A 27762-nucleotide genomic window follows, 5' to 3' on the forward strand; every position below is an offset into this window, starting at 1 on the left:
CGAAATAGGCAAATGACCATCGCAGTCATTTGCACATTTTGTTGTTGACCACAAAAATCTGCCCCAGTGTCTCCTCGTTATCTCTGCATAGCTTGTCGCCGTGGATTTAGTTCATCAACCCAGGTGAGAGCCCGTTCTGACACGAACGCAACACGTTCAGCTCAGAACGCAGCACCCACAGGGCCTCGCTCCGCCGTTCTCTCCCTCTGTCACGGCAGACGGAATGTGGAGCTAGACCTCCATGCGGTGGCGGCATAAGTTCGATTCCCAGCGGTGGCGAACATCAGTGGCGGTGCTGGGTGCCCTGATCTGTCCCCCGAAGCCCCCCAACCGCCACACCATTCGCTACCCCCTACTGACCGGCGTGGTGAAGTATGGTCAAACAACCCCCATACGTAACATGGCTTTCACCGAGCAGTTAACGAAAATCTATGTATATAACACACGTAGCCGAAAAATAACTCTGCATTCTACATGTTACGCATTATATCTCCGCCCTTATTAACTTGATTATCGCTACAAAGCACTGACGCCCAGACACACACAAACCACATCGTGGATCGTAGTATTTAAACTTTACCAACGATGCATATAATTTGTTTTTTCATAACGTGCTTCATTACGGGAGAGACCTTAAATGTCACACAAGGGTGCGTGCTGCTGCTGCAAGCAAATTTCACCCCCAGGGTAAAAACCAACAACTTCACTCTGAACTGAACGCGTCGGCTTTACTTGAGGCTTTACTGTGGCTGCAGGGACATCGTCGTGAAATTGGCTATTAATGTTCTGCAAGGTACAAGGCAGTGGCGGTGCTAGACGCGAACCAGACAAGAGCGCAGGGCCCCAAGTAGCACACGCAGCCCCAGATTCATTAAAATAATAGGTCTGCACCTATTATTTTAATAAGTATCAGGATACTATATTCAAATCCTAATTAACTCAACCAGCTAATGTCTTCACTACACCTCAAATTATGTCTACATTTAATTCATCGCCTTACATCTCTCTCTCTATCTCTAATTTACATCTCCTCTTCGGTCATCTTCTCGCTAGCGTTGTACACATTGACCAGCGGAGTGTTGGGCGGCTCCCAATGAAGCCTCCACACCACCGCTGGACAGAGCGCAGGCAGCGCGAAGTTGGCACCGAGACGCCTCGCGGCCCGGAGCGCCTTTGATTTGGGCGCATGCCACGCGCGGTGCGTGGCCACGAGGGCGGGCGGCCGCAAGCAACGACGACGATGACAAACACAAAGAGGGAGGCTTCGTACGCGGCGTTGAATCATCTCGCTTCCGACGCCAGCAGACGAGAGCATGAATCACTTGGGATTGGCGCGTAGGCGCACGCCCGGTCGTGTCGTTTCTGCTGATCGTGCCCCAATGAAATCCCACCGCAGCAGCAGCAGCACCATTTTGTACGAATCGACTTCGGGTTACCGGCGACAGCGATGGGGAAAAAAGGGTGGAAGGGGTCGCCATTCTGGTACTTCAGGCACTGGACGTTTTTAAGCAGAAAATACGCAGGGAAACAATCAATTACTTCCGTCTGCAATTTCAAATGTGCATAATGCATCGGAGGGCAGCGCAGTGCGTTACTGAATATCGTCAAGCAGTTGGGGAATGACGGCAAAAACATAATTTGGCTGGCAAAGCTCTGAGTCGAATTTTTCCGTCTGATGTTTTTATGCCTTTAATGTGTTGGCAGGAAGATGAGTAAATGATGTGATTCTACATGTAGCACCGCTGCTCACAGTTCCTACCTTCACGTGAGTCTAAATAAAAGATGACAGCGAAGGTGAGGACACGTCAAGAACACAGGGAGAGTCGCTCACGGACACGAGCTGAGCACACGCGTCTCACGGGGCTGAACGCACGTGTCACGGGGCTGAACGCACGTGTCACGAGGCTGAACGCACGTGTCACGGAGCTGAACGCACGTGTCACGGGGCTGAGTTCGTGATTCGCTGAACTTCACAATGCCGAGGATTTCTTACGTATACAAGAGGAATTTCATTGGATTTTGATCAATTTCACAGGTTCATAATTGTGTTTTTACCCACAGTACTTTGTTGCGGGCATCTGTTTCACGATTATATGACATGTTTGACAGCCGCTATGGTAGATTTATAACTGATTTTTTTAATTGATGAAAGATTGAGTCATAATTGCACGATTGTGATATTTCCTGTGTAAACATTTAGTAAATAGGTCCATGAACATCACCTGCTATGACATATCATCGGAAACGTGGACATCTAACACATGACTTGGAACACAAGCTCAAGGTGGTGCATGGGCACATGGAGAGATGCACGCTTGTAATTAGGCTGACAGGAAAAACACACGCGGATTACGCAAGTGAGATGCAGCATCTTCACAGTTAAGAAAAGTAAATGGGCATCGACATGACGATTTATTCGAAAGATTGATGGCTACTGGTCGAGACTAGAGACAGAGTGGAAGCCGAAGGAAGGGGCACAAGAGGATGTCTACCACAGATGGAGCGATGAAAGTGTCTTGTATGCAGGTGCTATGTGGATTTTTGCATCACCAGATGATGGGGAATGGTGACCGCTTAGAGAGGACTTCACCCAGCAGAAGACAGGTCAAGGCTGACGATGATGTTGATAAGATCAAAGATTCACCACCAACAGCATTATTGTCATTGATATAAACACAATCCACTGCAACCAAATGTTTTAATATTTAGAATATTAATCAAGGTCACAAAGCTCTAACATTTACAGTATTTGAATTTCACATTCACAAAATCATAACAAAAAAAAATGTTTCGTAAAGGTACCAAAGCAGATTTTTAGTCCATTCATCAATTTTAAAAGAGATTCCTTATTGAGTGGGCACTAAAGTGATCATGCAAGAAATAACTCGTGATTTGTTTGATATTTTAAGAGGTGCATTTTATGTATGTATTTCAGTTGAACTTTTTTTGCACCGTACATAGCCAACCATGATCATTGGCGGTGTGGGTGAAGGGACAACAAACTCAACATAAAAAGCAGTTCTAAAGAATTTGGCCGTGGCATGGTGTGGGGAGAACATGCAAAAAATAGAGACAACGTATTGACTGCGAAGTAAAGTAAGTGGTCGTGGGCAGGACGCATCACTGGACGGAATGATGGATGGTGGTCAAGACGAATATCGGAATGGCGGCCAAAGGCGTGAGCGTGCTCGTTAGTACGTCCACTATGTACATGGAGTGACGAATTCAGCTCGTGTGCACGTGCTAGATGGACTGTCACGTCGCACGATCGTGAGAGATGGCGACGACTTGGGGGAGGCCTGCATCCGGCAATGGATAGATAATTGGCGGACGATGATTAACGATGTGGGGAAAGAGGAGGTGTTGGGGAAAGAGGAGGTGTTGGAGAAAGAGGGATTGACTGACCGTGCCGGGCCGCAGAGCGAATCGGAAACCGCAGCGTGCACAGAAGCGCGTTTGGCAGTAGGAGCAAACGTTGCCGCAGCCCTCGGCAAATTTGGTCTTGTGGCAGATGCCACAGGTTGGGGCCTCATCCTTCTGCTCGATGGTCCCCAGCTGCTTCTTGCCATCGTCGCCAATCTTCTTGATCTGCTCCTTGTAGCTCTCGATCTGCTGCTGAAATCTCCTAAACAGTGGTGGGGGGTGACATTTCCGGACTATTATTATTATCTGGCATCATTTATTTAACACAGATGCAACGTTTGCGCCTTTGCGTGGGCGCGCGTGTCTTGGCGGCGCATCAGAATTCCGGCACGGTAGTTGGAACAATCGGCACATTTCTTAAATCCACCCCCGCCTCGATCCACCCAGAAGTATGAATGGATACATCACAGCGAGTCGACCGGGAGTTCACGAGCGGTGGGGCAAAGCGTGAGTACTCTCCCCGTACGCAAAATATCTTCTCGAATGGCTGTAGAGTTCCCTGTAGTGGAGGCCCTTCCGGCAGCAGTGGCATGAGCAGGCATTTTCAGGGCTGCGCCTTTTTCTAGTATCGAAATTCACTCTCACGAGAATTGAGATTGAAGCAAAATGTACAGCCAAACTGAGCAACCAGAAACAAGTGCATGGCTCTTCCGAGTTCTGGTTACACAAAACCCAAAGCAGAGTGCAGCCTTGTGGCGTGTGTTGTTTTAATTGAGAGATTTTCCCGGATTCCCAACAAGTGCTCTCAGCGAACACTTCAGAGCCGCTAGTTCAAGCGCTGGGTGCTTCAGAGACTAAATGTGCCATCTGCTCTGCGCCTCTTTTCACCGCCATGCCTCCACAAAGAGGAATTTTTGTGAGGATCGTGGAGGTCACGTGATGGTGCTTCGTCACTGAAATGCAGTTCGGCTTTCTGGCCAGTTTGTTAATATATTTGGAAATAAATGCATCAAACGTTTACCCCACAGGATCCTTTAGGTCACTCCAGCGTGCAATATAACATACGTTCCCTCGAAAAAAAGTACGTTGAAAAATACGTTTCCTTGGGTTTAAAACATATATTTCCACCAATAGGGTAATGTCCATTGGATCCTCTAGGTCAGTGCGGAGTCATCTAGAAGAGCACTCCTCTCAACAGTGGACCAGGGCCATCATCTGACCTCGCTTTCTAAGATCGTCCTCTTTTTATTTGTGGCAGCTGCTTTCCTGAGAAATCTGTCAGTCTTCCCGAGAAATTAAAAGTCCCATTTATTTTCAATTACATAATAATACACCACACAAGTCAATGCATTCACGCATTAACCCCCCCCCCCCCCCCTTGCTGGTATTGTGAGATACTCGTCTTCCCGTGAGATATGTCGTCCTTTTTTACGTCGGATGTGGAACGCCTACAGTAGACGTATACAGCGTGTGGTCGCCACAAAGTGGAATGCTTTACAAAAACAAGTGTGGATTGTTGTTGTTGTTGTGGGGGGCGTCTCTGAGCTCAGAGACGATGCGAGAGGGGGTGCAAGTGCCATCCTACATTGGTGCGGACTCACTGACACCCGCAGTGATGAGTGAGGAAACACACCTGTTGACAATGGTGGGGCTAGCAAGTAGCGGTAATTTAGTCGGCATTTTTTAAAAAGTGTCCGGTCTTTGTGTAAGTCAGCGACAATCTGTGCAATTTTAGTCGAGTCAAAGTCTGTGGGGTCCGTGCCATCGTGTTCTTAGTCTAGTCGGCTGAAGCAGTCACATATTTAGTGAAACACGCTTTAGTTATTCACTACTGGTATCTCCCCCTCGCCCCGAACAGTGTCTGGTCAGCCAATCAGTGAACTCGGTATATATGTTCACGTACATAGACTGTACCGCATCGCAACTTTCAAATTCTCAACGCAATGCGGTCTCTGAAAACTTTACTAAATGTCGTCAGTCAATCACGCGTTTTGTCTTAGTGGGAAGTCGTAGTCATCACACGCAGTGCCGGATTATCCTCGTAGCAAAAGTAGCTACACATGCTACGGGCCCCGCACTTTCAAGGGCCCAGCGCTAAATTATTTCAAGCTATCAATTCCGGTTCAGTGATTCTGCACTTGCTCTATTACTATAGTACTACACTGCCTTCAACTTTTACGAACGACTGGGTGTTTAAGGTTAGCGATTTGTTGTATTATCTGGCTGTATAGCAAATTAAAAAATACAATTACTTTACTATGCAAGTAGAAAAATTTGTGTTTTAATATTTACGTGTTTTTTTTTTATTTAGGGCCCCTTTAAAACAACATATGCTACAGGCCCCGCACTAGCTTCATCCGGCACTGATCACACGTGATGTTTTTTGTCCCCTCATCGTCGCAGTTGACATATTTTCGTTCACTGAATCCGTCACACGGCTCGCGACAAAATCTTAAACCAGCACAGGAGTCTGTCCACTTCTGTCGCACCCTTTCTGTGTGCACCCCTTTATCCATCCTCCTGATTATTATAAACCAATGTGCCCCCCTGTACCCATCCTCCTGATTATTATAAACCAATGTGCCCCCCTGTATCCATCCTCCTGATTAGTATAAACCAATGTGCCCCCCTGTACCCATCCTCCTGATTATTATAAACCAATGTGCCCCCCTGTATCCATCCTCCTTATTATTATAAACCAATGTGCCCCCCTGTATCCATCCTCCTGATTATTATAAACCAATGTGCCCCCCTGTATCCATCCTCCTGATTATTATAAACCAATGTGCCCCCCTGTATCCATCCTCCTGATTATTATAAACCAATGTGCCCCCCTGTATCCATCCTCCTGATTATTATAAACCAATGTGCCCCCCTGTATCCATCCTCCTGATTATTATAAACAAATGTGCCCCCCTGTATCCATCCTCCTGGTTATTATAAACCAATGTGCCCCCCTGCATCCATCCTCCTGATTATTATAAACCAAATATAAATTTCTCTCCGCTGCCACGAGGGGGCGCTGCCATTTAGAGACAAAATTGGCTGCACTTGCATGGACAAATCAGTTGGGTTCACTGTTAGAAACCACAGCCGTTTTATACTTTCCCCGTGAGCATGTAATAGCCCATCCCTCAATGTGCCGGATCACAGTACCGTACGGCTGATTACCATCACGACTACCATCATGTGCATTGCAACCCACGGTATATTTAACCGTACAGTGTAACAAATACAGTGCTGGAATACGCCTGCTATTTCCCGTCTGGGTCTGGTGGTGATGACACGTGTAATTTCCGCTGGGTAAGGTTTGCGTGAGATGCTGGTCTGCCAACGCATCTCCAGAGATTCGCTAAGCTATATTTACATCGAGCAATCTCGCAGTGGTTGTGGAGAGGTGGGCCACAGTGCCATTCTTTATTTTGTAACTTAACAATTCTCCATGACGACGCTCGATGATTCGTCTGTTTTACATTGCCGTTTTGTTATAGTATTGCATCAAACTAGGTAGTTGCCCATTACTAAGACTATCAGTTCACCAGCACTGGTTCAAGCAAGCCTGACTGCTGATGGCACACTGAATGTCGAAACCGGTCATGAGTTTGTGTGTGTTGAACCAGCGCTGCTGATAAGATGCCTTCCCAGAAAACCGTGCGGCTGACGGGATGTGTCAACTATACTTTAATTTTACATGTAGAGAAAGACACATGTGGGAAGGAGGTGTGTTTGATAAATACATTATTTATTATGTTATCATGTATCGTGCCATTTGTTGTGCAGTTTTTGTTTGCCTATGCCGCTTTCGACGCTGCCACGATGTAAATGGTAAGCAGCGGGTTGGACTTTCAATCCAGAGGTCGTCGGTTCGATCTGCCAGCGCAGCAGCTGAAACAGCAGTGAAAGTTTCTTAAGACCCCCACGCCTACGCCCATTCCCATCTCTTCAAAGACGTCCGGTCAGCATGGAAGAATCAGCCAAAATTCATATTTTAGAGCGACTCTCTCGAGCTCCCTTTCATGGAGGCCCTCCCGCCAGCAGTGACGTGAGTGGGTAATTGCAGGGCTGTACCTTGACCTTTTTTCGTTGATGCTGCTTAGTATGTGTGTGGACAAAAGAACGGCGTGTGTTTGTCTGCGTGTGCATGCGCTGTCATTTGATGCAGCCTGTAAAAGTCCACTGATACACGGTGGCTTGGAAGTTAGAGCCAAAGTAATTTACTCAGGATTACAGGAAGCATGCCTCAGCGCATTTAAAAGAATTGGGGAGCTTTTCAATTTTATGAAAGTATTGCCGAGAAAGAGACCAGAACAATAACACTTAATCGTAGCGCGGTTACAGTAGTTGCGTGCGTGTTAACCAGCCTACGTGGACAACCATTAGTGATATTGTTTGGGTTGGGGCCAGGCATTGGCCGTGGCAGGCATGCACACCGCCTGGGTGGGTCTACAAGCAACCTTCTTGCGCCAACACAATAATACTGATTACATCTATTGAACTGGCAGGGACCTCATCGATTTCCCACGGCATTGCCTGCAAGAAGGCACAAAAAATCGAGGGTGAAACCCATGCGGGTAGGCATTGGCAACCTTCTGAATCACGACCTGCCCAAGCCATGCATGGTTCAACTACTTTGCTATATGGCCACATTGTGAATTTAGCAACTAAAATGCCCTTTTGCCATTGCATGGGAAATACCTCCACTTTTTTGGTAGCTTCCAGGTATCGCAATTTGGGTCTTGGGTCAAGCAGCAGAAAGTTTGCCGTTTGTTGCAGACATTTATGGTTCGGAAAAGTATCCGCCCTGGTCAATACTGTGGGTGTATTGACGCGAGTATATGCCTTCTGCTTCGGAGTGGACGGTAAAGATCCCGTGATGTTATGAGAATGAGAGTAGACCATCTGTGCCGGTTTTATGGCCCAAATTTGAATATGACTTGCAAATTTACAAATTTGGTAAAACGATATCGCAACATCGCATCCTGTTGTGAAACCACTATAGACGATACCTGCCTGTGAAACACAGGGCCTTCGTAAAATCCTTGCATTGTAAGAATGATGTGAATAGCAAATGTACTCGTGGTTTGATTTTATTTTCTGACTCATCTTCCTTTCTCCGTCTCCTATGACCAGTCTAAAAAGAAGGTTGTTTAACCGTTCATGTCTTGGGCACTCTGATTATGATATCCCTCAACCTCTTGCCCAGTCCTCAATCAAACAGGTCAGCCGGTTGTGGTTTAAGCCCACCCGGTATGCTATATTCTGAATCGAAAACGAGTTAGGTTTTTTTTTCAGTTTGGAGAGCGAGTACATTTGGTGATTTGTAATAGTATGGGTTATGTTCTAACTCAAGTAGAAGTCTTGAGACTACTGTTCCCGCAGATTTGTGGCAAGAAAAGCAAGCTTAGGTACTACTATCCCCAACCCTAACCCCAATCTTAAACCAGAACCCACAAAAAGCAGTATCCCTTCATATTTAATCAACTTAATCCCAAAATAAGTTTTGTAATTGGATGAAAATAACATGTGTGGGGACTGTAATAATGCCAGAAACTCTGTCTCCTTCCCGACTCTGTGGAGACGGTTGTCACTCGTGAAGTTCGGAGGCCCCTTTCATTGTTTGTGGGAATAATCGCTCCACACCGCCTGGGCAGCTCTTGCACTCACACATCAACGTATTGGGCGTGTGTCATTGACGTGCCTTATCAAAGTTAGCACACCACGCAGAAGAGCTCATCTCTACTTATGTATTTGCTACGGGGGAGCAGTAGCACAGTGGTTAGCGCCGTGCGCCGTGAATGTAGCGACCGGAGTTCAATTCCCGGCCACGGCTAACATCAGTGACACGTGACATCTGAAACGACCCTGGGCCCTGCACGTGCACCAAGCCACGCTGACCAGTGTGGTGCATGGATGATCAACCCACGTGACTGACAGGGCATGGGGAGTCCTTCGTCCAGCAGTGGAATGAAAAGGACTGTAAATTATGTTGCGTGCCACTGCATATATGTAGTGACAAACTTTAGGCGTTTCTTAATTACAATAGAATGCATGTTGCAAGCAATGTTCAAGAATTACACGTAATCATTAACTCTCATTGGTCAGTTTTGACCTGCTCTTTTGCAGTGTGATTGGTAACTATATTTATTTATTCAGTTAATTGGTTAATTTTTTAATATTAAATTTTTCGATACAGGACGTTGATATTTTTTATATTTTTCATCGTAAAACATTTCAAAAAAATACATTGATTGAACTGAAATTTGTGACATACTTAAAATAACCATGTCTGCCATCTGGCAAGGGCAATTATCTCAATCATCAAACCCATTTCTTGCAGAGATACATAGTCGCCCATTATAGATGTACTCTGATAACTGAGTCAGTTCACACCACACTTGTCAACACCTATCTTTCTCCCAATTTCCCGAAGCAATTATCTACAATCTAAAATAACCAAAAACTCCGTATGTATGCGTGCATTAATGTTCACGTGAAATATTGAGGACAGTTAGTCTTTTTAACATTACAGTATTATCTATTTTTTGAAATATTTTTATTGTGCAGACATCGAGTGTAGACATTTTATTAACCCTACACATATACTATGTGTCTAACAATTTGATGTAATTCGTACTATTTCTTGCCAATATTTATAATTTACAGAACAATATGCAAATCATTAAATCGTGTTAACATCAATTGCTTTTTGTAATGCCCCAGATTGTTACATTGTGTGAGTTGAAATTGACTGCAAGTTGCAACAAAAAAACACACCGTCCCATCAATTTTTACAATATATATTTGCATGCACATCAACGCACGAAAACACTGAAATTTGCATTAATATGATTCAAATGCCACAGTGACAGAGATGGTTTAAACATTTTCATGCATTCCCCACGCATTTAAATACACTGCACACAACTCCGGCACATTTATTGTGAAAATGATATCAAGGAAATGCGCCTGAGACGATGAAAATTATACGTGGCATTGAATTGTTGTACAAGGCGTATGCACTGTGATATTATAAGTAGCAATGCATTGTTGTACAAGGCGTATGCACCGAGATCATACTACAGTACGTGGCATTGAATTGCTGTCCAAGGCGTATGCACTGTGAGATAATAATTATAATTAATAATAATACGTGGCATTGCAATGTTGTACAAGGCGTATGCCCTGGATACACAGCTGGGAGCACACACACAGACACAGCGTGCCACTGATTCATGCTGACAGTGCCTGTGTGCAGCCCTGGACTGTATGTCACTAGGCCCGAAGCCTGCTTTACAGGCAGCACGGCCAGTGCGCTCAACTGGCTTGCAGTTCCCGATGGACATTTAAACACAATCACGACGACGATGATGATGACAATGACAACAATAGGCGTGCGTTCAAGCGGGGATGCGGGATAGCGCTCACTTACCCGGCGTTAAAGCATTGTTTCAGGTTGAGACTCAGAGGCAGCATTTTTTTCCAACGGGATTATTTTGCCGGTATTCTCACGCGTCCCGACACAAGAGAGCCGCCGCACTCAGGGGCTTCAGGGATGCGCGCGACTAAAGAGCCCCCCACTCGGTTTGCACATTCAAATGACCAAGGGAGACTTCGATATCTGGGGGAGGGGGACCAGGGGGGAGGGGAGGGGTGGTTGCAGGAAACAAAAAAATCTGGGGCCACTGAGCGCCAGGAATAAGAATGAGAGAATTGTTAAGGGGTGATCGCGTCTATCCAGCCATCCCTGCAAATGTGCCTTTGTGGAGCACGCTTTGACCCCAGCAGGGCTCCTGCGTAGTCGTCACGTTCCCGAGCCACCCACTCAGCGGCTGAGACGTAGTGCGGTTCAATCAACACACGGCGCTGGCCGGGTTCATTCACAAAGTGCCGCACGCTGCCTTCATGAATGAGATCTCGCCTCCCGATCGGAGTTGCGACGCTCACGGACAGAGGAACGGGATCTCGACCCTGTAGGTCTGTCTGTGTGGTGGGGAAGCGTTTTGAGGATGTCGCAGGATTTAAACAAAACGAGTCGGCGTTCAATGCTGACTCACGAGAAGAAGTCAGAATGCCGCCGTGCGAAGTGATTACTGAAGATGTGCTTCGTTGTTTTAAAGCTGTATCGCATGGCTCTCCACTACTGTGGTATGTTGAAGCTGTGTGCTCATGTTGTTATTGTACACGAACAACAATGGAAATGTAATACAATATTGATGCAACCTTTGTTTGAGCATTTATCTGTAAAACAAACCCTCTGTCTTTCAGAATTATTTAAACATTTTTAAATAAACTTTTTTTTAATCTCCTACATTGTATTTTCAAAATTATTCATTGCACTTTATGTCAATGCATGGTATTGCATAGCTCATAGAACTGTCCATGGTGCTGAAATGTTTCGCTTTCTCTAACAAGTGCCCACACATGAAAAAAAACTCCTAGAGCGAATAGTCTCTGGTTAGAGGCTCATTTATGCTTAAATACAAAAAGCATCTTTGGAATTAGTTTAGGGACAACTGTAGAATGATTTTAATTCGAGTAGCAGCTGTGGTTTCTATAAGGATACTTTATTTTGACTTCGACAGCAGGTCACTCCATCTGTTGCAACCTCCAGATCGAGTATTTCATTTCAACAGTTGCTACCCTATGTATACGATCAAAATAAACATATCACCCAGAATCTGCTATATCTTGTCATTTCTTGGCAGCTAATCAGTTCTGAGCCTGGGTAGTGCTTAGATGAGTCACCACCATGCACAAACCAGGTGTTATGGGCTCCTGCGAGGCAGTGTAGTAAGAGTAATTATTCTACTGTGCTATGTTCCAACGTCTATGCTCCCCACCTTCACCAACCCGCACCGACCAGCGTGGTGAAGTATGGTCCAATGACCCCGCAACCCGCGGTATTGGGCGGCACTCATTCGCCATTGGATTGACAACAATTGCTGCACTGTATATGCAGTGCTTCAGAACAACACATTATGGATGTTGTGCATCAACATGCACCTCCGATTAGCACGGTTGGCTACGTATAGTGCGAAAGAAGTTGAACATAGTACAACACGTATTTGAAGACCACAGTGTTTGTTATGGGCTGCAATCTGCACCCTGTTTCCCTATTTGCAGCGTTTTCACTCAATTGTTCTCAGTAATATATTTTTCATCTGAATAATATTTTGTCTTTTGCTCAACATTTTCCTTTTTTTATCTTTTATCTTTTAATATAGTACCATGTTAGGTATCGAAATCACACCACCACATAGGTAGTGATCCACTTTTCAGTCACAATAAAAATTTGTAACACTCTTTAACCATGTGATGGTAATAATTTGCTACTTATCTCAATTTCTTATTCATGCTATTTCGATATTTTCCATCGAAAACACAATGATTACAATTCACAGGTCCCTGCCATGCAAAGGTTAAGCATATTTTATCTATAATCCATACAGGACATTTCTGGGACCTTGCATTATTTATGTCCTATATGTCATTTTTGTAGAATATAGACATATCATGCCTAAGTGCCTTTCATCGTAGTCATACGTTTTAAAATTATTTATTGTATGTCGTGCTGCAAAGCAGTGGCACTGGGTACCCGGTGTCTCATTGCTCAAACGCGACTGTGACCAAAGGCATTAATGTAATTTTGCTTGGCCACACCGCTGTTCGAAGACGTCTGGCAGTTGAAAAAAAATAGCTTCACAGTGACACAGCCTTTCGGGTTTCCAGTAAAATAACATTTTGAGCGAACTCAGTTCATTGATATATATTAAATTACATTTGAATAATTGTTTCAATTTAAATGTTTCTCACAACTCTGACAATCATCATCCATGTTCCATCCACCCCTGCATGAAGGCCTCCCCCCACCATCGCCATAGGAGTGGAAGGTGGCAGCAGTCTTCACGCGGCCCACTCTGTTAAGTGAGAAATCGCGCCATCAGCAACCCCGGTGACGAACATCGATCAGAGATCTCCCGATCTCCAGAGCAACAAGTCAAGCCAAATCATCGCCATCACATGCGGTCCTGCGACACATCGATCCGTGTCGCTTCTGCACGTGTCAGTCTACTCACTCCGTCTCCATGACGATCATGCTTTTCCCATGTATGTCCCATGCACCTTCACAATATAGCAAAGGCGTAGAATAGTCACTTTTCTTTCTCGAAATATCACTCCCCGATAACACCAATTGGTAAACCCCTCACTTATAATAGGAATTACTTTTGCAATCGAGAGATTGAGGTGGGTGGTTTCATGTCCAAACTGAGGGTTATGCCCCCCTCCTTTCATAACCCACTAACCCTAAATGCCATCTCCTCGGCTTGCCAAATCCAGAAGCACACCCAGGATTCTCATCAATGGTTTCTAACCCTTTGATGACCCATACGTTGTGTTGTTTTTTTCAATTCTGATGTCTTAAACACAACCAAGAAAGTGCAGTGGTGGCACATGTCTTTAATGGAGCACTTTGGAGGCGAGCGTTGGTGGATCACACAAATGTTGTAAAACTCCCTTCCCATACCCTGGCTTATCATAAAGTGGTAGAGCCAATTGCCGGCTAATATTACCTGTCCTATCTGTATGAGTGTTGCTAACTTGCATGCGTGAGTTTGAGTGCGTCGGTTTTCCGCTAGCAAGGCTGGATTATGGACCGGGCCAGTGGGGCCACGTGACTCAAATTATCTGCTAAATAAATTGCAGATAGGAATTACGATGAAAGCTAAGTGGCACCCAATACCCATGGATAACCCATGGCTAACTGGATTAATTTATCATGTGATCCCAGTTATTTACTTATTATGTATTTCTATAATACCACTTTAAAATATTAACTTGTAACGGTTGATTGTTCCTGTGAGGTCATGACGTGGTCATTCGGACTTCCTCGACCTCGCCCTGATGATGTGTGACGCAGTTTCAAATGAAACGTCAAATCTCATTACGACAATTGGTTGTGAGAATCGTTCTTCAACTCACCAGTGAACTGAAACAATAATAATTTGGGCGTTAAACGCTTGTACACATAACCATTAATTGGTTTGGCTCCGGAGAGTCTTCACGGCACATGTTTGATCAAAATTATTACGTAGTTTGACCCAACAGTTAATTATGAATCATAATACCGCATGAAAAAACCTACGTGTTAATTTTTTTTAAATATATTTGTTGTAAAAAAAAATTCAGAAATATTGCAATTATAGGTTTGTTTACCGTTCTGTCATCTCGAATGGAAAATTACAAGATGTGAAACGTTACATCTGTTTCAACAGTTATTTTAAAGCAAAGAATGTGTATATTGTTAATGTCAACAAGCAATTATAACATTGTGAGAATGTATTGCAATTTTACATAATTACATTGTAAAGCAGATGCACAAACTCCCACAAGCACTGCGTTGAACGGCAATTTCATGAGCAGTTGTTACTGAAGGTCGCACCGTGGTATATAAGGGCTGTTCGCACAACATCAGTTTGAAGATGAACAAGAATTACGATGACGTTCCTTCTCCTTGCCGCGCTCGTGGGTGCTGAGGTAGGAGGGTGAGATTGGTCGTAGAGGGAGACGAGATGGGAGAGGTAGGAGGGTGAGATTGTAGAGGGAGACGAGATGGGAGAGGTAGAAGAGTGAGATTGTAGAGGGAGACGAGATGGGAGAGGCGGGAGAGTGAGATTGTAGAGGGAGACGAGATGGGAGAAGTAGGAGAATGAGATTGGTCGTAGAGGGAGACGAGATGGAGGAGGTAGGAGGGTGAGATTGTAGAGGGAGACGAGATGGGAGAGGTAGAAGAGTGAGATTGTAGAGGGAGACGAGATGGGAGAGGCGGGAGAGTGAGATTGGTCGTAGAGGGAGACGAGATGGGAGAGGTAGGAGGGTGAGATTGTAGAGGGAGACGAGATGGGAGAGGTAGAAGAGTGAGATTGTAGAGGGAGACGAGATGGGAGAGGTAGGAGAGTGAGATTGGTCGTAGAGGGAGACGAGATGGGAGAGGTAGGAGAGTGAGATTAGTCGTAGAGGGAGACGAGATGGGAGAGGCGGGAGAGTGAGATTGTAGAGGGAGACGAGATGGGAGAAGTAGGAGAATGAGATTGGTCGTAGAGGGAGACGAGATGGGAGAGGTAGGAGGGTGAGATTGTAGAGGGAGACGAGATGGGAGAGGTAGAAGAGTGAGATTGTAGAGGGAGACGAGATGGGAGAGGCGGGAGAGTGAGATTGTAGAGGGAGACGAGATGGGAGAGGTAGGAGAGTGAGATTGTAGAGGGAGACAAAATGTGAGAGGTAGGAGAGTGAGATTGTAGAGGGAGACGAGATGGGAGAGGTAGAAGAGTGAGATTGTAGAGGGAGACGAGATGGGAGAGGCGGGAGAGTGAGATTGTAGAGGGAGACGAGATGGGAGAGGTAGGAGAGTGAGATTGGTCGTAGAGGGAGACGAGATGGGAGAGGTGGGAGAGCGCATGCAGGGAAGCAGAGTAAGATGACAGAGGAGCAGTGAGCAGGGCCGAGCGCATGGAGGATCTCGGAGCCCGGCAGATGACTACAGCGACCGTCGTGAAGTACAATCAGCGTCGGCGTTGCGGGTAACGGCGGTCTCGCTGGTGCGGTGCGGCCGCTGCAGTGGCTGCCCCGGTGGGGAATGACCACATCGTGGGGGGCTACGAGGGCCGCCCGCACTCCCAGCCCTGGCAGGTGTCCCTCAACGCCGGCTACCACTTCTGTGGGGCCTCTCTCTTCCACCCTGTGACGGTCAAGTTGGGGGTTATCTACTGTTACTGACACTACATTTCCACATGATGAGCCGCTTCATTGAGCTATCATTTTTGGCCAGGTCGCTTATGGGAAAAAAAACACGTAGCTCCGTGCGGCCTTACCTGGTTAGATCAAATTTAAAAGTTACATTTGTGTTCTATACGAATAATTTTGCCTTTTCCTCCAACGCGTTATTTTACGATGTTTCCCGTTCCTCCGTAGGTCTCACTTTGATGTTGTTCTGTGCTAATGCACCAATGTTCTCGTTTGCAAGCCAGCTGGGTAACTGACCAAACACATTTTCTGTCTAACACATGAACATTGCGATGAATTAAATCAATAAGGTCTGCAACAAATCTCACCCTGGCCTGATCACCAAGAGCATGACATGTCTCTAGTGTGCTGATCTTAAAGGTGCATTGAAAAATTATAATACTCCGATTGATGCTCCTGCTGTTTTGGAGTGACTCATGCAGCCAGCTATGGCTGCAGGGTATTGGTAGAACATGTTGTTTGTCGTTTATTGTGAAAATTCCGTCACAGTTCCTATGATCACTGTTTCATTGCTTTATTTTGGTGATTTAAAAAAGTTTACTGGTTTGGCCACGTTTGTTTGTTGTAGTACGGAGTAAGACTTATGGCCTTAATCTAAGTTGTCTTGTGGTTGTTGTTGTTGTTTGACTTGCATCCCACTGGGATTTTTGCACACAGCGTTTGTGTACGATGTTTTTTCTGCAATATTTTGCTGTCTTTTCTTGGATTTTCTGTTTGCACTTAGTCACATATTCACTTTAAGATGTTTTCTTGTTCGTGTTTTTGTTTTTTGTTTGTTGCGGTTGCACCCGATTCAAGAGCCGAATGGCTCACAGGGCTACACCTAATACATGAACTTGAACTTGAGGCAAGGATTCCTGACAGATGTGCGGAGAGCACAGCTCCCATTTCTCATCATCATTTGTCGCTGTGACAGACTGCGGAAGCTACATTGTGGGCAGCAGTGGGTAGTGCAACAACATCCATGGTTGTACAATACATCTGTGCTCCCACGTCTATGCTCCCTGGCTTCACCACCCCCACCAACCAGCTTGGTCGAGTGTAGTTAATCCCCACGGTGCAGGGAGGACTTCGTCCAGCAGTAGACCGAGAATGCCCTGCCCGTGTACATTAGTATCAGTGTTGTTGTCGTTGTTGTTGTTGAAGTCTACCGACTCCTCCGTCTCGCTGCGAGGTGACGCAGGTGGCCCTGCGGTGTGCAGTGGCGAGCTGCATGGTGTCGTGGCCTGGGGGCAAGGCTGTCCCGAGCCCAACCAGCCCACGGCGTGCAGGTTCAACTCCAGGATCGCCAATAGCCTCGCCTCCAACTGAAGCCCTCGGTAGCATTGTCTGCTCTTGAGATGCGATGCAATAAACACGAGTATGATGTATTCTAGATTTGAAGCTTTCGTGACTGCAATGATTCATATTCTTAGGTTTTTTCCGGTAAAGTCACGTAGGTAAAACATTTAAAATTAATAAAAGTAAAATAAAATAAAAATCACGACGTTTCGGAGGCAACACAAGCTTCCGTCTTCAGGTGGAACCGTCACAACCCGACAGCTGTATCAAGTAAATGAGAGATTACAGGAGATACCACTCCGTATATAAGAATACGAGTATGATGCTTTACTCACGTCACTACCTTTCGCAGCTTCACCACTCACCAAACACACTCAGCGAACATTCGTCACTGACATTGACCCTCATCACTCACGTCTTTCCAAGCACTGCACTCTCCGCAGATCAGATGCTCACCACTCACAAGATGCTCACCACTCACACAATATATTTACCGCTCACTCCTCACCACTCACCAAGCACCACACACTAAGTGGCAACAGCTCGGCTGTCAATTTAACCCTTTATACATTTGCCACTTCAAACACAGTACAAAGACAATGATCAACCCGAGCTGTAAGTGCTCTGACACGTGCATTGCCTTTGTAGTGTTCGCCTTTTGGCGTTCTCTGATCTGACACTGGTGGTGAGACTCGGCCATAAAGAAGGTTGTCTCTGGTGTCGGCCAATCAGTTTCAATGCCAATGCAGAGATTACCAGAGCGTGTTTGTTTGCATGTTCACCACAAGTACGTGTGGTTAATACAGACTTTATTACTTGCACAAGGTATACATTTGTTGTTCAAACATCTCAACACTTGTTTCATTGCCAGAAAGAGTACAAATCTAGTCTCATTTTTCATACTTTGATGCTGGCCAAAACGTCCCATAGATAGAAGTTTGTTAAACAGGTTTAGAGTCAGTGTCACACCACAGTTATAGATGTTGTTCACACTATTTACTCACATAGTGTGTGTGCGACTTTGAAATGAACAAGTTCAATGTTTCAAAAGTAGTCTTCAAGTCGTCTGTAGTTAGTGTGGCTCCATTACATGAATATGAGCCATTTTCATGGGATTCTATGGTAATATCATGAAAGCCATCATTGCAAACACGTGACCTTGTTCATCTAAACGATCGTGATGAAGATAATTACATTGCATAGCGGTGCAACAAAGTTTCAAATGCACTGTACGGGGCAATAAAACAAGGCGAAGGATGAGGAGTGAGCGCACCATCAGAGGCGACAGCTCTCGACGAAGGACGCTCTGGAAGGGCGAGAGACACTGGGACCAGAGGCCAAGAGGCAGGACACGGATGCTGCTGCTGCTGCTCGAAGCAGCCAGGGGACGCGCGGTGAAACGGAGAAGGAGAAGAGAGCTCAAGACCAGCGTGGATAGACGGAGATTGACCCAGAGGCTGGCAATGGGCAGAGTAAAGAGAGAGAGCGGGGATGGAGTCTGCACCTCTGTTGCAAGGTGTATCGAATCAGCACCTACGAGTGCCCAGATTTCATGAAATTCATTAACAATCGGATTTTCAGTCTGTAATGCGGAGTGTCTAACATTTGAAAAGAGTGGTTTTATGATAGTTTTTTTTACAACACGGACAGTTGTAAAACAGAGGTTTGCGATGATAAAAGGGTGGAAATGTTCTCTGTGCTCAAGTGATAACCTGTGGGGGTGTTAGGCCACCGCTGATCACGTGCTATGAGGGGCGAGTTGAGGTGGTGTCCGTATCGTACTCTTTGGTTCTTGCGGTAAAGTCACGTAGATAGAAAATGAATAGATCACGACGTTTCGATCGCAACACAAGCAGCCGTCATCAGGGGTGAGACAAACACAGCAGGAGAACTGCCGACGTAGGAACTCCTGGATCTCTCACCTGACGACGGTTGCTTGTGTTGCGATCGAAACGTCGTGATCTATTAATTTCCTATCTACGTGACTTTACCGAAAGAACCAAAGAGTATGGATTCCTGCAGTCACGAAAGCTTCAAAGCAAGATTGTCCGTATCGTGTTGTACTGCACCGCCGTGTCATCTACACACGACGAGAAAGATGGTGAATTACACTTTGTTTAACTAAAGCGACGATTCTGCAACTTTGTATCGCACACGTTTTCCAAGGACCGTTTATTTATGCTGCGTTTAACCCACGGACACGACATTATAAATTATGCATAATCAAACATTTGAGAAAGATAATAAAAAACTGAAACAGAAGCCAATATTTAAGTAACTGGCTGAAGCCACTCACCCAAATAAGTGATCCTATTTGTGGAATTTTTTTTAATACAATTATTTACTCAAGTTGTGTAGCTTTCCTGGCATACGAGTTCCAAAGATATTTTCTTGCCAATTATCTTTCCATTTTAACGCTTTCCAACTAAGGTTGAATTTATTAATGCATAGGCGCTGTCCATGTGTCTGTAAATGCGTCCATAGGGAGGGGTGGGTCGGGGCATGGCAACGTTCGTGAAGGTGGTGCAATATGAACCAAACTGTATGTGCACAATTCTGTTGCCAAACAATGCTAGAATAATCACTGGTTTCATGCGTCAAGCAAAGGGACCCACTGGGCTAAAAGGCCCTTGGAATGTTCAAAGTGCAAGGTCAAAGATATAGCCTTGAGAATATATTTTTAAATTACCATTAGCGTGTGTGTTATTTAAAATACAGTGCATCTTCTAAATATAACGTGACATTATTTATATGAACAAAAATATTGAACTTGAGCGAAAAATGTTACTCAAATATCAGTTGTGAGCAGAGTGTCCGAGCTGTAAGCAGTAAAACAAGTTGAAAAATTGTAACTTTATCTCAATGTCATGTCACCTGTTCCTTATCATATTGTACTTTGTACATACACTTGCAAAGTTAAACATTGACAAAACAAGAGCCAGCCATTTTGAGTGGCCCAAGATTTGCTCTGCGTCTCTCTCTCCTGCAAAGAGCGAGTGTCCTATTCCCCTTCCCGACTGTTCACTCCACACCTCACACTCGCACACACACACGGCGAGGCCGCGCGAGAGACATGTCTGCGGGCTACGTGTGCTCGCTGTCGCCCGAGATGGTGGAGAGGGCTCGCGTGGAGCTAGGAGAGAATCCCGAGACGAGAGCGCAGGAGGTGCAGAAGCTGCGGGAGGCGCTCGGCCGCCTCCCCGACATCCCGGCCCGGACGGACGACGGCTTCCTGCTGCGGTTCCTGCGAGCCAGGAAGTTTGACCACGAGAAGACCTTGAAGTTGATAAAGAACTACTACAAGTAGCGTCTATCGCTTGCCACACACACATCCACACACACGCACAAGATCAAAGCACTCGCTGCCATTGATGGCATGACGGCAAACACATTGGACACACACAAACACTTGCATGGCACTTACTGTGCCGTTGTCGTGAATGACAGTAACAAAACAATGTATACTCCGGTGGAGGGTTTTTTGTTGGTGTGCTACGTAACTTTCCGATTGTGTTTTTGGGTTTTACCCTGAAGCTCCCAGCACGTGGAGGGAAATGTCAGACATCATGCCCAAACAAAACACTGAAACACGTGTCGGAGATCATAATTCACACTTGCCAATCCTGCTAATTGAAGCAGAAGTGTGTCGATCTTTGTAAATTTTTTCCAATTAATAATTTTCAAAGTTATAACCGAAACTTTTACGAAACATTTTTTTGGGGGGAAAAACTGACGCAATTTTTTGCTTTGAAATATCGCTATGGTTTAAAAGTGTTTAAACTTGCCAGGCTGACCGATGTCATTTGTTTGATATATTTTAATGAGTAATGCATGCAATGTTTATACACTCAATTTATTTCAGTCAACCATCCTGTTTAACTCTTGTTTATTAGACTACAGCAAAAATCCAATACCCCACATCGATGCGAGGGGGGAATTTCGCTGATCCTGTAATCGCGCAATGCACCACGGAGGTCAGACTTATAATCCCCCCAAAATACGTTGATACGGATGTGGTGTCACCAATTACGAGAGGAATTATCTGCGCAATTCCATTAATCAGCAAAAAAACCCGCGGATTACAAGGGAGTGCGCGGCACGCGACGAGCTGCTAAATTAACCTGCCATAATTTCGTGTATTACGAGTTTCTCCGAGACCCAAATAGTGCGATTCTGTAATATGGGTCTTTGTTGAAGGATTCGATATCCAACTGTCAAAAAAGCAAAATTCTGTCCACAAAACAAATCCAGTCTCTGCAGACGCAAATCCAAAATATGGCAACAACAACAAGAAAACCCCTTTCATGTTTCCCTGCAGCTCCGAGTGAGCGCCGGCACTGCTACGGATCACGCTCTGCGGCACGCCCAGCGTGCTCACTCCACCACGGTGTGCCGCGGATTACGGGTAGCAGCCGCGAATGGCCAATAATCTGTTAATTACGGGATTTTTGTTTTGTTACTTCGCAGATTATTTGCTTTCTGCTGCACTGTGGTGCAATTTGTAAAGGTGTCGCTGCCCCTGTCTGACGTTGTGCGTATGCTCACGTTTGCTTTGCTCTTCAGTTGAAATTACTACAGGCACCCTCCTTCACTGGCCACACACGTACCCATACTCCTGAGATGCTGTGTTTAACACACGTCCGTGTGTGTAGAAAGTTACGTAACTGCCATCGTCTCACTCCTCTGCGGATTCGTTTAATTTTAGGTGCCACCAGACCTGGCCAGACGTCTTCCAGGATTTCCGTCCGTCCGCCGTGAAAAAAGTTCTGGACAGCGGCTTCATCCGCGTGGTGCCACAGCGCGATTCCCAGGGCAGACGCGTCATCATCCAGAGTCCCGGTGAGCGGGGACGCTGCCACTCACTCTCACCACCGCCTGGCAGCTCCTGCCGAGAACATAAGCACGGAGACTCGCATCTTCTGCTGGGCCTGCAGCAACCCGTGCTGCTCCTGCAGCCCAGTATGGATGTCACATTGTTAAAATGAGTTCAATTGGAGTTGGAAAAGCAAGCTGCGTGCTGGCTCAAAGGCCTAATACCAAGTCAGAACCCACCGTTGGTACTGCTGCGATCCTGGGTTTGGATTGAGGCAGCTGCTCTTGCCTTCACCACTATCAAGAGTTCCTCATAATGCGGGTTTTTTTTGGGTTAGATCGCGTAAATATATAAATATGTCGTTAAACCCGCCACCACCCGACACAGCCAACTAGAAAGGTTTGTCACGTAAACACAACGTGCCAATTCGTCACTAGTTCAGCACTAACCGGTGTGTTGGAGAGCCAAGCCACAACATTTCAACATTTACAATCTCAGATTGTACTTGGCTCTCCAACACACCGGTTAGTGATGTACTAGTGACAAATTGACACGTTCTGTTTACGTGACAAACCTTACTAGTTGGCTGTGTCGGGTGGTGGAGAGTTTAACAACACATTTATATATTTACGCCATCTAACCCAAAAAAACCTCTATTATGGATGATATTGGTCGCGAAAGCCTACGCTTTAAACTAAGTTCTTCAGAGATTTCTTAGATTGTAAGCCTGATCAGGAAGGGAGAGGTCATGTAACATAGCTAACCAGTCAAAACTCGTCTTAGAATACTGTTCCAGCCACACCACCGTGCCACTCTTGAACAATAGTGTGACTGCTACCTATGTTCTTCCTCTACTCGTGACATTAGTTCAGCACACGTGAGATCCTAGTTACATTGAAGACACCGATCCTTTTTGCGCCTCTCTCCGCGTCCTCGTGCAAGCACAAACGCACGCTCTCGCTCTGACGTTTGGTTTCCAACAGGAAAGTGGAACCCTTCGACGACTCCCATCATTGATAATCTCAGAGCGATGTACATGACGCTGGAGCTGCTGCTGCAGTCGGAGGAGACGCAGGTGAACGGGATCGTCCTCCTAGGAGACTACAAGGGCTTGGGCCTTGCCCAGGTGACCAACTTCAGCCCATATTTTGTGAAGCGTATGACCACAGTGATGCAGGTAAGGCACACCTAATGCTCTTCATGTGACATGTGTCACTTTCCAAATGACAGGAAAGGCTGGGATATATAATCGTATAATCCATTATGGTTCTCTGATGTTTATCAGTTTGATTACAGCAATAAATGGATAATAGAAAAATGTTGGGGGAAAAGTCTCAGCTCTGTTGCATGTGTCCCGCTGGACAGGAGATGACGGACGAAGATTGGTGAAGTGATCAGCATCATCTGCCGTGTCACGCAGAGTGTGGCTGGTGGGGGGGTATGAGGGTGGCTACCATGTTTAAAGAGCCCCAAGTGATCAAACTGAAAAAATTAGTGGATTACAAGTTTGTGTTTGTTATATGGCTCGTTGTTCCAGCTGTAATCAAAAGAATGAGTTTTGGCATCGGTCGTGTATACCACGTGTCTAAAAATGTCAAAGTCCGCTCCACCTTGTGGTGTTGACATTCATAGTTTGGAAGTTGCCATTATGACATCAAATGCAGGTGTGCGATTATTGCAGAGCCAACTTTTTTTTTTCATCACATGAGCCATATACTCACCACTTACCAAACAGGCTCTCATTCATTTGTATGAATCGGCATTATATTTGGTGAATATTTAATTACAGTACGAGAATACTCAACCTTGCCTATGATTTACTGTACTGTAATCGCGTCGCTGTAATTATGCGCTTGATGCCTTAGTTACATTTCGAATTAATACAAAGTGCCATTGTGCTTTGCCTCCAGGATGCCTTCCCGATGCGGATTAAAGGACAGAACAGCATTAATGAACCGGTCATATTCAAGGCAGTATTTGCGATGATTAAACCATTTCTCAAGGAAAAAATGAGAAAACGGGTAAGCCTTAACCTGGTATGATTGTGATCACATTATGAAAGTTTCACCGGGCAAAATCATTTCATTTTAAGGGGGGCGGCTAACATCAGTGGTGAGTGATATCTGAACTCGTCCTGGGCACATCCCCCCCCCCCCCATTCACGAGTAGATTTGCGGTAGTTTGTGGTACTCTGTGATCATCAGCAGGACCGATGTTTATATTGTTAGGTAGAGAGTGGTGGACAGGTTGAAGAAACTTGCAATTTATTTTAACTGTAAGTGTGCAGCAAATGTCATGATGAGGCTGAAGAGATCATTTCTGGAAGCCTAACTTTGTATGCAGCATCCAGCATACCCCCTGGCTGGCTGCCTGCACTTGTCATAATTAATGATGCTTTAAAGCCAGTATTTTCATATTTACAAAAGGGCAATGAGTAATGCCGCAAAAAACCGACGTTAATCAACCGAACGACTAAACACTGCGTCCAGTAATTGGACCGGTGTGGAGAGTGTCTGAAACTCGTTAAAAAAAAGAGAAATTAAAATGTTGAGGTTTGTAACAATACGCGGTCTTATAATGGCGCAACTGTTTTAGTTTACCCGTGTGCATGACCACATAATCCGGAATGACAGTACTTGGAATGGGCGACTAACATGCGTAAAGCTGGTGGAGTCGCTGGTGTGCGCAGTGGAGGGCAGTGCAGACAATGTGTCGTTGTTGTTCTGGACTTACCACTACCTCCTTCAACACGCGTAGTTTCAATAACCCTCATTGTACGGCATGGGAAGGCCTTCATCCAGCAGTGGATGGACAAATGGGCTGTGCATGTAAAGGTGCAACCCTCCAATTGCTAGGGTAGCCACTGCTGGCAGAAGAGCCTGCATTAGTGGGAGCACTCGAGGCAGCCCCTCAAGGAAATATCACTCCCAGCTCTTCTAAGCTGCTCTGATGTCTTGAAGAGGTGAGAATGCCGAAACTTTACCCCGCCGCACACGAGCCGCCGATCTACTGTGGTGTACCAACAAACACTGCTCGGTGGACACACAGGGGGCATATTTAAGAATATTGCGCTATTGTTTCCTGTGGTTTGCAAGTCCAGTGTGCCGACCATTCCACCACGACAGATCCCCTCGACGTGCACACGTTCGTGTTTTATTTGCAGATGAACTTCCACGGCTACGACTTCCTGTCGCTGCACAAGAAGATTTCTCCGGATCTGCTGCCAGCGGAGTACGGGGGCACTGCGCCCGCGATCTCCACCGACACGTGGACCCAGACGCTGCTCGCCGCCGAGCCCTACTTCCTCGAGACGTTTGGAAATATCTCGTTCACCAAGGCCGAGTCACCCGACGAGGTCCTCACGGCCGAGGAGAAGAAGCTGCAGGAGGATCTGAACCGCGCCCTCGAGGAGGCGGGGCCCGAGGAGGAGTGGACCAAGTTCTAGGCTTAGATTCAGCAAAGGAAGGCCACTCCAGGTCTGAGGCGTTTACACTCAAAAGTGCTCTTCTCGAATCGACCACTTGAATCCTTGCTACTGCATACATTTCACGGTTGTTCTTAACAACTCTGAAGTGTCTTTGGGTTGTACCGCACGTTGTTTGGCACGATGTCCGATGTTTAGCACCACGTGCTGGGAGCTTGGCCATACTTCACTACTATTCAGTTCCTGAAGAAGCTCCCTGCACTTGCAGCGAAACGTTGGACAAAGCACACAAGATGCAGTACAACCCGAAAACGCATCGGAGAGTTGTTCAACACAACCACATGCAAATACGCAGTAGCAAGGGTAACAGTGGTTGAATGAAGACGAGAGGGCTTGCCAGTGTACACAACTGGGAGCACGTGGGTAATTACAGTGCGTCCTCGAAATACTGGGTTAATTCAGACGAGGGGTGCCTCGATATACAAGTTTTATTGCAATAAAATAAAAAACCCGTGAATTCCATTAATAAGAAAGTCCGATTTATAACACGCACATAATTTGTGCAGCAAGTCGATAACACACGTCCGAGCTCCGGGGAAAAGCTTAAGCGTCACTTGAGAGCTCTTCTGTACACGTGTCTTTAGCTGCCTCTCGATGACTGTGTTAGGCCGCCCGTTGCATCTCACCGCAGGAAGGAAGCTCATTCCGCACGTGGGGAGGGACACGGTGAAGCGATGTTCCACAAGCTCGGTATTTTGCGCCGGCGACGGCATCGGCTTCTGTGAGCGAGTGAGGTGCTCTGCTTTGGATGTTTCATTGCCATCCAAATGATCCATATTTTGTTTAATTGTCTTCCCACTCGAGGCCTTACCAACAGGGGGCTCTGAGGAGTGGAGGCATTATTCTGCTGTGTTCCATCTTACAGCATCAGATCACATCCCGCTTGTACGGTATACACCTCAACAGAGTTACATTTCAGGGCTGACACGAGTATCCACACGGTTATATAGAGGCGGATTTCACGTCGATTGACACTAATTGTCCCCCTCCTACAAATTCATCAAGATGTCATGAAATAAAACATTTTTTTTGTGTACAACTTTTTGTTTCAACATCCTTGCATAGCTTCTGTAAACCATATCGGTGTGCTTCCCACGACGGTACGAGAAATGAAAACGTGTTTAATCCTGAATGGCTTCCGCAGAGCAACGCCTCGACACGAACGCGTGAGCCCCGAGGCGTGTGAAGGAGTTCCAGGCCGGGTGAGCCTTGAACTTCCTTTCTTCAGGCAGCCCGAATCCCCTTTTATCCGCTCCTTTTATTCTCTTCCCCGTACTTTTTTCTGGAACCTCCCATGCCTCTCCACCAATTCCTTTCATTTCTCCCAACCGACCCCTCGTTTCCATGTTAGTTTTCCCCGATGACCAATCCGATTTTCGGTATTCTCCACCTCCAACTCCGATTGTGTGCCTTACGTCGGCACCCCCTGATAGCAATATACGACTCGAGCTTGTTATTCTAGCTCACAAGCCTGTTAAGACTCGGCGAGTGCATATTTGTTCCCTCATCAGGTTTGCCTCTCTGCGAGAGAATCCACTCGTTCTCGTGTGCAGAGCCACACCGCCGACTGGCGAATCGCATTGACTTCTTTGCAAAAACGCCGCACGGCGACTCCGAGATGTTGCGCTCCGCGACCTTTTAGATCTCCTGCCCTCGCCTGAATCTGCCGTCAGTCCTCTGTTCGTTATGGTGGCCGGCTGTATTGAACCAGCACAGTAAACGTTGAAGCGCGCTCTACGAGAATGATAAAACATGTACAGTGGAAGCATTTGTACTTTAGGATGTTAGGGAAAATGGACTGAAACAGCCGTGCACAACAGCAGCCTGTGCCACGGCATGGCAAAGTGTCGGGCCCTCGAACTTGGCTACAGCTGAGCTTGCTTCATTTAAATAAACCGAACAATATCTGTCGTAATCTGCGCACACACACACACATTTCATTGTAAGTATTCTGTGCATTTAATAATTGGCTTTGATTCGACCTGCGAGAGTACAAAAAACAAGACTCAATACATTCATC

The 27762-nt window shown here is 46.0% G+C and overlaps 3 protein-coding genes across 3 annotated transcripts in view; 2 read left to right on the forward strand and 1 right to left on the reverse strand.

Moving 5' to 3' along the window:
• The window catches only part of LOC133353075 (regulating synaptic membrane exocytosis protein 1-like), a 74754-nt gene extending 63636 nt beyond the window's left edge, over positions 1-11118 (reverse strand). The window contains exons 1-2 of the mRNA XM_061569180.1: positions 10793-11118; positions 3406-3625 (exon numbers count right to left, since the gene is read on the reverse strand). Of these exons, the coding sequence (XP_061425164.1) occupies positions 3406-3625; positions 10793-10836 (264 nt within the window). The 5' untranslated portion in view covers positions 10837-11118. The remainder of the gene's footprint in view (positions 1-3405; positions 3626-10792) is intronic.
• Positions 11119-15945: 4827 nt separating this feature from the next.
• Positions 15946-17475, forward strand: LOC133352930 (anionic trypsin-2-like; the record flags this gene model as incomplete). Its single annotated transcript, XM_061568934.1, has 2 exons — positions 15946-16119; positions 17311-17475. Coding segments are annotated over 2 exons (339 nt in total), but the record flags the coding sequence as incomplete, so codon positions are not given.
• A 2912-nt stretch (positions 17476-20387) lies between these two features.
• On the forward strand, positions 20388-26781 carry LOC133352960 (alpha-tocopherol transfer protein-like). Its single transcript, XM_061568990.1, has 5 exons — positions 20388-20748; positions 22151-22284; positions 23242-23435; positions 24169-24279; positions 25422-26781. The coding sequence occupies exons 1-5, from the start codon at positions 20519-20521 to the stop codon at positions 25701-25703; spliced, it is 951 nt and encodes a 316-aa protein (XP_061424974.1). The 5' UTR covers positions 20388-20518; the 3' UTR covers positions 25704-26781.
• The last annotated feature ends 981 nt before the right edge of the window (positions 26782-27762 follow it).

The sequence above is a fragment of the Lethenteron reissneri genome, chromosome 42, assembly GCF_015708825.2.
Source record: "Lethenteron reissneri isolate LAM-NWPU_2019-01 chromosome 42, ASM1570882v1, whole genome shotgun sequence".
In the NCBI taxonomy this organism is placed as follows: Eukaryota; Metazoa; Chordata; class Hyperoartia; order Petromyzontiformes; family Petromyzontidae; genus Lethenteron; species Lethenteron reissneri.